General features: G+C 57.0%; 3 protein-coding genes across 3 annotated transcripts; 2 read left to right on the top strand and 1 right to left on the bottom strand.

Moving 5' to 3' along the window:
• Window positions 1–2,278: 2,278 nt before the first annotated feature.
• On the top strand, window positions 2,279–4,884 carry ACRALDRAFT_2044463 (uncharacterized protein; the record flags this gene model as incomplete). The annotated part of the gene is made up of 5 exons (XM_071021438.1): window positions 2,279–2,643; window positions 2,794–3,877; window positions 3,952–4,036; window positions 4,107–4,192; window positions 4,243–4,884. The coding sequence occupies 5 exons, from the start codon at window positions 2,279–2,281 to the stop codon at window positions 4,882–4,884; spliced, it is 2,262 nt and encodes a 753-aa protein (XP_070871716.1).
• A 396-nt stretch (window positions 4,885–5,280) lies between these two features.
• Window positions 5,281–6,782, top strand: ACRALDRAFT_2044441 (uncharacterized protein; the record flags this gene model as incomplete). Its single annotated transcript, XM_071021435.1, has 2 exons — window positions 5,281–5,744; window positions 5,801–6,782. 2 exons carry the CDS (start codon window positions 5,281–5,283, stop codon window positions 6,780–6,782), a joined length of 1,446 nt encoding a protein of 481 aa, XP_070871717.1.
• Window positions 6,783–9,175: 2,393 nt separating this feature from the next.
• On the bottom strand, window positions 9,176–10,219 carry ACRALDRAFT_2044442 (uncharacterized protein; the record flags this gene model as incomplete). Its single annotated transcript, XM_071021436.1, has 1 exon — window positions 9,176–10,219. One exon carries the CDS (start codon window positions 10,217–10,219, stop codon window positions 9,176–9,178), a length of 1,044 nt encoding a protein of 347 aa, XP_070871718.1.
• Between the last annotated feature and the right edge of the window lie 637 nt (window positions 10,220–10,856).

Raw genomic sequence — 10,856 nt, forward strand, 5'->3', positions numbered from 1 at the left:
TCCGTTTTTCGTTTTCGTTTTTCGTTGATCGTGGGAGTGGCCCCCGGGTGGTTTGTCTGTTTTATTGGCCGCCACTCGGGGTTGTCCCGGTCACCGGGCATTGACCGGTAGCAGCCGATAGCTGTACATACAACGTACGTTGTACGACTACAAAGTATTCGTAGGTACATAATCGACTCAAGCTTGAACATCACTGCGGTTCAAGGGAATATGAGCGCATTGAGGTTCTACTTCCCGCCATTCTATAAGGTACAAATCGTCGTCAGACGTGCGGCGCTTTGCTCCGTACAAATACGGTCGACGGTCGCGTGACTCCCGTTGCCCCGAACATACGCACTTCCCATCGAATACAAGAGAGATGGCAAATGTTCGACTTGGCCGTTCGGATAGGCTTCTAGCGCAATGAGGTGGACCGGACCCCTGGCTGTGGAACCGAAAGATGGAGCCCAGGAGGACGGTTGGACCTGAAGGGTTGTGCATGTGCATTTTGTTGAGGACCTAGTCCAGATTAGGATTTTGTCCGGGGTGCCAATCAGTCTGGGATCGGATCAATTTTGTCACCATTCGCAGTGACGGATCATTGACGATCAAGAGCAACCGACGTATGGATACGACTAATTCAAATGCTTCATTCTGTACTTTGTAGTTCCAGGTGTGTAACCTGTTGGATTGCGTGTCATGATATTCTCTCACGGCGATCAATGGCCGGCAATGAAATGTCAGCCTGGTCGTCTTGTCAACTTTAGTTGAGTATCTACAGTCGAGGGCAACAAAGTGTCGAATATTTCATGTATTCATCTACCAAGTCCACGCCAATGAGTTGGATTGTATCAACAATGGTAATGTGACACTTTACAGTCGGTGTCGAGAACTGATACTCGACCCTTACGTTGTACTTCGTAGGTACCCAGCTCAGTTGGACGTTGTACGAAGTACGTTCCACGCTGTACACGGTACTCCATTCAACTGCCGGGTGGAGCTTAAAAGCTTCGAACAAAATTCACATGTGAACTGCAGCAATACTTCCTTTACTCACATCACAGCTGCCACAACTGAGGAATATCTGCAGAAGATGCAGAAAACAAGCACGCCATGATCTCTTGGCCTGTAATGGGGCGAACCAGTCCCAACAATTGGATAGACCGACGGAGGAACGGATCTTTCCTCGTCTGACGACGATTTCCATTGTCCTTGTGAGGAAAGACAAAAAGAAGGAGAAAAAAGCCGCTCTCATTCGTCCTCTGTCTTCCTTTTCTTTCTTCCGTTCTTCCCGTCTGTCTTTTATATTCTCGTATTGGTTCTCGTCTAGCAAATGCCTGAATCGCTACAATAATGCCTTCCGCATGGTGGCGTAGCGCGGTTCTTCACTTGCGTTGTGGAACCAATTGGGCGTTTTATGTCGACATGATTCTCCCGCGACTCGGCCGAGTTCGGATCGTCCGGACGTGGATCCATATGGCGTAAATCAGCCGACTTGATGCATGGCACGGAGATGACTGCCATCCCATCCCTTGACTGGAGTAGTAATCAGCTGTCCTGCCTGTCCCCGTGGTGTCTCATGTTCATTCGTTTGGAGTTGGTTTGAAGCTGGTTTGGTGTTGGTTTGGAATTTGATAGTAAGCTGCCCGAATGGTTCACGTCACACGAGATCCAGGGCTGGGAAACGAGACTCCAACTTGGCCTTATGGTACAATTGTGCGGCTGAAGTCAAATCACATGCAAACTGACTGGTTCCTCCCAGTTGACCAAGTGAAGTGCCGCGACTCCTTCTTCAGGTTCCTGTAAGTAATGCATCCTGACGACATTCCCTCTATTACTGGGCTGAGTTGCTCTGTGCTTTGATAGGTACAACGTACTTCGTACAACTACATTGGATCGAGAGCTCCTTCCAAGCGCAAGAGGGGTTCAAGCAGACTCCATCCAATCATCAATGCGCATGAATCTCTCAAGTAGGTACTTCTTAACTACTTTCGGGGAACATCATCTCCGTACGCCGTGAGGGGAAACTGGGGTGCATGCATTGTACCACCTTGTATCCTATCAGGGGCATACTGTACCGCACAGACCACGTTCATCTCGTCAGCCTGTCGACCCCAGACAGCCCCTGTCCTAAGCCGATCAATCCTAACCTTCACTCCATTCACCCAGCGGTCCGTTGTCCATGGTCCAGAAGATTCACCCTGGAGGATCAGCTCCTCGTTCTTCTCTCCTTTTCAACCTTACGCCAGCCGCCTCTCATAACCATTCCTTTTCCCTCTTAACCCCCCCTCGAATGACCATGGCCGCCGATGTAGCGCCCTCGACATTGCAGCCCCCTCCTCTCTCCGAGCCAGCTTTCTGGGATGATACGCAATGGGCCGTCCTATGGTCCTTGATGGAGGCCCTGCTGCCTTCCATCTGCCGCGAATCCGACGTCTCCGACGAGAATAGCCAGGTAACGCTTCCCGATGCGCAGTACGCAGACGCCATCCGCCTCGCGCGTGCGCGCATGGATGCGGACGCCCCACCCGAGGACCGTTTCAAAGACTATCTCGAGTTTTGCCCCGTTCACGATGATCGTTTCCGAGCCGACGTAATCAGCACTTTGTCCATGACCTCCACTACCGCCCGCGACGCCATGGGCAAGGCCCTATCTAAACTTGGGTATACCTCCTTGCCATGTCAAGCTTTCTTTCTTTCCTTTTTTTTTTATATATTTTACTTCTGTTTGTTTCTTTCTTTCTTTTCTCAATTCATAACCAAACCATCTCATCCGTTGATGTCCAATATCTGGACAAAGCTAATATTCCACAGAACTCGCATAGGGAGCCTCCTCCTCACAGGCTACCTCACCCCCGTCCACCACCAACCCATCGACATCCGGGAGGCCATCCTCAAGGCCTGGACCACATCGCGACTCACTTCCCTGCGCGTCCTCGGCAAATCCCTCGCCGCCGTGGCTCAAAAGGCCTCCCTCGTTACCAACCCCCTGCTCCGGGACCTCATCGGCTACACTGATCTCCCCGAACACCACCGCCCGGCGGACGGCTTTGATTTCCGCTTCGAGCAGCTCCCCGCCGCCGACGGGCCAGCGTCCATCGAGACCGACATCGTCATCGTCGGTTCGGGGTGCGGTGGTGCCGTGTGCGCCAAGTCCCTCGCCGAAGCCGGCCACCGCGTCCTGGTCGTCGACAAGGGCTACCACTTCGCCCCGTCCCAGCTGCCCATGCCCCAGAGCGCCGGCTGCCACTACCTGTACGAAAATGGCGGCTTCCTCACCAGCGACGACGCCAGCCTCAATCTAGTCGCTGGCGCCTGCTGGGGCGGCGGCGGAACGGTGAATTGGAGCGTCGCCCTCCAGACCCAGGGTTTTGTGCGCGAGGAATGGGCCCAGCGGTACGGCCTGCCGTTCTTCACCTCGGCCCAGTTCCAGGCGTCCCTCGACAAGGTGTGCGACCAGATGGGCGTCGGGACCGACGCCATCCGCCATAACCATAGGAACAACGTCCTCCTCGAAGGGTCCCGGAAACTCGGCTGGCATGCCGCTGCCGCACCACAGAACACTGGCGGGGAGGAACACTACTGCGGCCGCTGCCACCTGGGGTGCGCCTCGGCGGAGAAGAAAGGAACCGTCGTCAGCTGGTTGCCGGCAGCAGCCCAGGCTGGGGCCAAACTCATGGAGGGCCTGGAGGTCGACGAGATTACCTTTGACGAGACGGACGGCACCAAGCGGGCTACCGGCGTCGTGGGCCGGTGGGTTTCGAGGGACGCCAACGGAGGCCTTGACGGGCCGCGGGAGCAGCGCGTCGTTCGGGACGTGGTGATCAAGGCGAAGAGGGTGATTGTGGCCGGTGGCACTCTCTGTAGTCCGTTGCTCTTGCGCAGGAGCGGATTAACGGTGCGTCGTCGTCATTGTTCTTCGTTCTCCCGGGAAACGAGCCGTGTTGAATCGTGCACTCACAATGACAGCAGAATCGTCACATTGGACAGAACCTCCGTGTGCACCCGTGCAATATGGTCGGTGCGTATTGGAAAGAGCCCACGACTCCATGGGAAGGTAAGGCGACAAGCTATCAGATCCCTACCCTCTCGCCATGCTCTAACTAACGGGACAATACTCATGGCAGGCGGCATCATTACAAGCTACTGCTCCAGCTTTGAAAACCTAGACAGTTCCGGTCATGGTGTCAAGTTGGAGCCCCTCTGTGGAGTGGTATGTTCCCGTTCTGCTCCTCAAGCCCTCCCCGGCTAACCGTCTGCTAGCCATACGTCTCCATAGCCAACATGCCTTGGCGCGGTGGACTCGAATCTAAACTCTCTAGCGTGAAATTCCGCCACTTTGGCGGGTTCATCGCGCTCACCCGCGACCGCGACAGTGGTAGCGTGTACCCCGATGAAGTCACCGGGCGTCCCCGTGTGGCGTACAGCCCATCAGCCTTTGACCGAGCGCACACACTGGAAGGCATCATTGCTCTCGCCAAAATCTGCTACATAGAGGGCGCAGTGGAAATCGACGCCTTTCTTCCGGGTGTCGAGCCGTTTATCAGGGAAGAAGCCGACGAAAAAGACGAACGGGCCCTGGACGATGGTATCAATAACCCCCGATTCGCGGCATGGCTCGACAGCGTTCGCCGGGCCGGTAACGCGCCACCGGCGACGACATTCTCGTCGGCACATCAGATGGGCACGTGTCGCATGGCCGCCAACGCGGACGAGGGGGTGGTGGACCCAAAGGGCCGGGTTTTCGGCGTCGAGGGACTGTACGTTGCCGACGCGAGCGTGTTCCCCAGTGCGACCGGGACGAACCCCATGGTGACCGTCATGGCCATCGCGGATTGGATTGCATCGGGGATTGCGGACGACCTGAGTGGCTCGTCGGCCCAAGGAGCCAATAATACCTACTAGGTACTACCAACCCCCACGTCGGTTGGTCAGGCCTGGCAGTGAAAATGCGGGGCCCCGGCAGTTGGCATCGGAACTTGGAGAAAAGTGGGGCCCGGGGTTCCCGGGCGGGGTCGGGGGTGGGAGGATTAGCCGATCCGGGGAGCGGGGGAGGCGAGACGAAGAAGACGTTTTCATACAAAGAGGTTTCTCTCTTCTGCACCTTTGCCAAATCCTGTACACATCACACCGCCACGCCACGCCCTCTTGCACCTCTCAAGCCATCAACTCTTCGAACCCTCGAGTCTTTGAGTCGTCGAATCTTCGAATCTTCGAACCACCCACACTTTATCTTTTGGCCTGGCCTCAACAACGTATCTCCTCCCACATTCCTCCGACATCCCAACCACGACCGAAAACATGACATCCCAAGTCAATGGAGCAATCTACTGTGTCCCCTTATTCCGGGACGGACAGGAGGTTCTATCCAGCGAAAACTTCAGTGTCACCTCTCCGGCCACCGGAAAATTCCTCCACAACTGCAGCAGCGCCACCGTGGAAGATGCAGACGCGGCGGTCGATGCAGCATCCAATGCTTTCACGTCGTGGAGCAGAACAACGCCCGGATACCGGCGGGACATTTTCCTCAAGGCAGCCGAGGTCATGGAGAGGCGGCGCGGCGAGCTGGCCCAGTACATGACCCAGGAAACGGGCGGGCTGCCGCAGTGGTGCGAGTTCAACCTGGACGTGGCCATCGACCTGATCAAGGACGTGGCTGGACGCATCTCTACGCTGGAAGGCTCGTTCCCGTCGACCAGAGACCCCAACATTGGCAGCATTGTTTTACGTGAGCCGTACGGTGTTGTGCTTGCCATTGCGCCGTGGTAAGTCGAGAACATAGACCTCCCCCATGTATGCATTCCTTTTCTCACAAACCAAGGAACGCACCCTACATCCTCGGCACCCGCGCCATCGCCTTCCCCATGGCCGCAGGAAACACCGTCGTGCTCAAGGGCACCGAGCTCGCCCCCCGCGTCATGTGGGCCATCGCCTCGGTCTTCCACGAAGCCGGCCTACCCGCCGGCGTCCTGAACACCATCACACACGCGCCAGCCTCGGCCCCCAAAGTAACAGCAGCCCTGGTCGCGAACCCGCGCGTCATGAAGATCAACTTCACCGGCAGCACGGCCGTGGGCCGCATCATCGCGCGCCTGGCCGGCGAGAGCCTCAAGCCCGTCGTCCTCGAGCTCGGCGGCAAAGCCCCCGCCATCGTGTGGGAGGACGCCGACCTCGACCTCGCCGCCGACCAGTGCGCCCTGGGGTCCTTCTTCAACTCGGGCCAGGTGTGCATGTGCACCGAGCGCATCCTGGTGCACCGCGCCGTCAAGCCCGCCTTCCTCGCCAAGCTGGCCGCGTCCATCGACAAGTACTTCCCGCCCGCCGGGGACGCGCCCGTGCTCATCAGCGAGGTGGCCGTCGACAAGAACAGGAAGCTCGTCGCCGACGCCACGGCCAAGGGCGCCGAGGTGGTCTACGGCGACGCCGCGGCCCGCGAGGCCAGCGCCACGCGCATGCGGCCCGTCGTGCTGGACAAGGTCACGCGCGACATGGACATTTACGCCACCGAGTCGTTCGGCCCGTCCGTCTCGGTGTTCGAGGTGTCGTCCGAGCAGGAGGCCATCGACCTGGCCAACGATAGCGAGTACGGCCTGACGTCGGCCGTCTTCACCGAGGACCTGAAGCGGGGGCTCCGCTTCGCCCGCGAGATCGAGTCGGGCGCCGTGCACATCAACTCGATGAGCATCCATGACGAGAGCGCCCTGCCGCACGGTGGCGTCAAGGGGAGTGGCTACGGCCGGTTCAATGCCGCCGGTGGTCTTGCCGAATGGGTCAGGACAAAGGTGGTCACGTTTAAGATGTGATGCAAAGGTACTGTGGGGAGACCTAGGATCGTTACGAGGAATGAAAAGTGAAAAATGTCTTGTTCGCCTCCGTTTTTCTACTCTTTTGTCTTTTTCATGCTTTGCCTTTTTTATTCTCTGTAAATATTATTTCACCTTGTCGTCTTGTAACTTCAGACTCAAAATCCCGTCTCCTCGCCCAGTAGCTAGGAGAGTGACAGTAAATACCGAGTCTTCTGCCTTGGTTCACGACGTAGCTAATGGATGCGCTTATCCGTGACTATCCCAGACCCGGCACCCAGGTCAAGTGGGTGGGGGTGGGGGTGGTGTGGGGGCGTGTGATGTGGGGTTCAACCCACGGGCCCGGACCATCGGAGTTCCGATGGCAACTCCCACTATTTCTCCGTGGCACAACGAAAACGAAACATCAGTCATGGGAGACATGCATGGATATCCAGGACACGGCGAGACGACACGCAAAAGAGCATTGTATGAACAATGACATGTTCGGATTATATCGACAAGTTCCTTGTGACTAGAGTATAAACATGGCTACGGAGCTTTCCCAACTTTGTCCCGTCCCTGTAGCACACGTGCAAGAGGTCGGAGCCACCAGGGCCCTCGACCAACGTTTATCGTATTTCCGGTGTTCCAGCACCGTCGAGCCGCAGATAGCCACCGACCAGAGCGGCGACTGTTCCCAGGGGATCGGACGGGGCCAGGCTAACCTTCCGCCTCGCGCGCTGCCGAGAGCCGCCCTGACCCCGTCATCCCTGCGGCCGGTTTCCCCCTCCCATTCCTCCCTTTCGCACATATACCAGCGCCACCCAAGCAACGAGCGGGACAAAGCATGCGATGCCTGCCCGCCCGATACTTCTTTTGGACGAAACTATTTGCGAAAGGGGGAAAAGGAGAGGGGAGCATGTAGGCGGCGTGCTACATGTTGTCTCGTCTCGAAAATCCCTGACCCCATTTTCCCCTTGTTTTGTCTTGACACCACCGTGGGCACGCGCGCGATTCAGTCCTCGGTTGGAGACCGGCCATACGAAATGGACCCTCCTGACCCGGTCTTCTCTGTACACAGTAACCCCGTCTGGCAGGGTCGACTGTCGTGGGTATCGAGTTTCGCCGTGGTAGATCTGGGGCACGCCCACGCGGACTTGGTAGGGGAAATGTGTCGTACGGGCTGACAGGGCCGAGTCAAGACCATGGCAAGAAGGGGCTTCGCATCACACCAACCCCCCGCTCTGCAGGGAGTGGAACGTGTTTGTGATGCCCGGCTTCCATTGTGATGATGACCCCTCCCGGTGCTCCATCACTTTCCGTGCATTTGACATCCTCCCCATCCGTGATGCCACGGGTAGGAACCATATGACACCAAGCGGGGGAAGGACACAAGACGAGGAGGGGCAATCCTGTCGACAACCCTGCGTCTGTATAGTCGCAGTATTCCAGATACTGCGTAGTGTTTGGTCGGAATCGATGGGCTCCAGCCGTCGTTCTTTTGCGTGGGTGAAAATATACCAATTATAGGAGTCCAGCCCCAGGCTGTATAATTCGCCCACCGAGCCGAAAGTCGAATCATCTTCAATGGATATGCGTGACGCCCCGAGGAGGCAGGGCGCGGGAGGCCCAAGTAGTCAGTCCGAGGTTCGCCCGACGAACAGTCATTTTTCCTTTTCATTCCCACCCTCCATCTATTGGACATGACTTCGTTCGTCGTCTCGCAGATATGAGTGTCGTGAAAATTCGTTTTCGGTCGTCAAAGATCGTCGTACATCAACCGTAAGACAGGATATTAGGGGAGTCGAGGAAAGTGACGGGAGCGAGGGTGCCGTAGTTCGAAGTGTTGCGAATGGGGTATCTCCAAGAAGAAAGCCGCTTGATGCCATGCAGGGACGAAAAAAGAAAAAAGAAAAGTTGACGAAAAGAAGGACAAAGAAAGGGATATCGAGTCGGTTCCTTCTGTCTCGGACTCGGCCGAGTGGGCGGGGGGTCGCATTGCTGCGTGTTCCTCTTTAGATGAGAGATCCCGGAGAGTAAGGAAAAGAAATGAAATGAAAAGACGAAAGAAGAAAGTGAAAGGAAAAACCAATCAAGGCCTCCTGGGTGAAATGGACAACGAAAGAGCAAGTCCAGACAAAATTAGGCTGAGGCCCTGGGTTTCTGGTGTGGTATGTGACGAGTCCTCGAAAACACCGGTCGCTCCCTGAATGATGCCAAACGCCGTAACAGAAGAGAGAAAAAGAAGAAGCCTTTGGGAAGCCTTTGGGGTGCCTTTGGGGTTGGATTGGAGATTGTTGATGCCGCGAGCCGGTCGTACCCAAGTCAGAGGAGGAAACGAAAAATGGATGCCAGGCACTTGATCAGGAGGTCGTGGTAAAGGTAGTGGCTGGTGGCGAGCGTGGTGATTGTCAGGTCATGGTCGCGTACTCGGGATAGCGGTCCCATCCGAAGCCTCCATGCCTCATGCCCATGCCCATGCCGCATTGCGGGGTGAAGGTGCTGGGGAGGGGAAGGGCCGGGATGGGTGCGGTCACGAGGGGCGTGCTGTAGAAGTAGCCGGCGGACGGGAAAGGCTCGTTGAAGGCAAGGGTCGGCGACGGCAGCTGGGTGTCGGACAGGGCCAGGTTGGACCACACGGGGGTGTTGGCCGAGTCCTGCGACGTCGTGGTCACGCTCGGGCTGGACGGTAGTATCCTCCAAGGATCGACGGGGGGGAGGCTGGTGGGCGGGGTGGGTTGCGACTGAGAAGACCACATGGTGGGGCCGACGGGGGAGCTGGGGAGCAGCGGGGCTTGGCGGATGACATCGACAAGCCTCGGGGCCGGGGGCAGCAGGGGCTTCATGAGAGCCACGATGCTGTTCTTGACCTCGTCACTCTTCCCGCCGAGCAGCTCGCCGATTCCATCCTCCTCGAGACCCTCCAAGGCGGTGACGTGGGTGCGGAAGACAAACTTGTTGATGGCCTGGACAAAGTCGTCGTGGAGCTTCTTGCACTGCTGGTCCTTCTCGGACCAGTCGTAGGTGTTCGCCTTGGCGTCGACGCAGTGGATATCCTCGTGGTATTCGACCAGGGCATCTATGGTGTCGGTGGTCAGCTTGAAGGCGACCTCGTTTCGGAGGACCATGTCGACATGGACGATGTAGGCCTGGATGTGGACGAGCTGGTAGTTGCAGAGGGCCTCGGCCACGGGGTTATCGTGTTGACGGAGTTCCGACTCGGGGGCCTTGGGCAGCATGAGGGCGGCCAGATCCCAGATGGCGTTGGGCGAGGACAAGGTCTCGGTCAGACATCTTTGGTGCTGGGGGACGCTGTTGAGAGGTCGCTTTACTCGGTTGATGCGCTTGAGGGTTTGCGTTAACCACGGCTCGATTCGGGATCCGAGGACAACGTTGACGGAAGACGCCCTCGGCGCAAAAGCGGCCGCCGAGGCCGGAAGCAGTTGTGGGGGCATCGCGAGGGCAACAAGGGTATCGATCGTGTTGAAGGCTTTGCTGGAGGACGAGGAGAATGGCAATCAGGGGCACAAAGAAGGAGATAAAGGAAGATATATAAAAATAAAGAAAAAGATGGAAAACGGAGCTGGGCGGTCCCGAGCGAGGGGAATTAAGCTTTTCAGTCCAGCTACCGCAAGAAGAAGAAAAGGGTGGACGAGGTGGTCGTGAGGAAGAGGGAGGGTAAGAAAAAAAGGGTAAGACATGTCGCGAGGGTGGTGGTGGGGTATTAAAGTACCTACAACGTTGTAGTTTCCTTCACCATGGCATTCGAATAGGAAAGAGGGGGGGTTAACAGGGAAGTGGAGAGGGACGCGGCTGCTAGTTCCGGTGCAGCTGAGGGTACATTGGGTAAGGGCATATGCATGGGTCAGGGTCGTCAATGAGTGCCGAGTCGCTGAAGGGCGTGTGATAACAGTGACTTGGAAGGACAGAAGTACAGGGGGCGAGGGGTGGGTGGTTCTTTTGCCCCTTCAAGCTCAAGCCTCGAAATGTCGACAGAAACGGGAAGACAGGACACACATGTCGATCCTATTCCCCAGGATCGGTTTCTGGACTTTCACCCCTGCCTGCCGTGACTCTCTTCGGTGCTTGGCT

This window comes from Sodiomyces alcalophilus (genome assembly GCF_042370955.1).
Source record: "Sodiomyces alcalophilus JCM 7366 unplaced genomic scaffold ACRALscaffold_8, whole genome shotgun sequence".
Taxonomy (NCBI): domain Eukaryota; kingdom Fungi; phylum Ascomycota; class Sordariomycetes; order Glomerellales; family Plectosphaerellaceae; genus Sodiomyces; species Sodiomyces alcalophilus.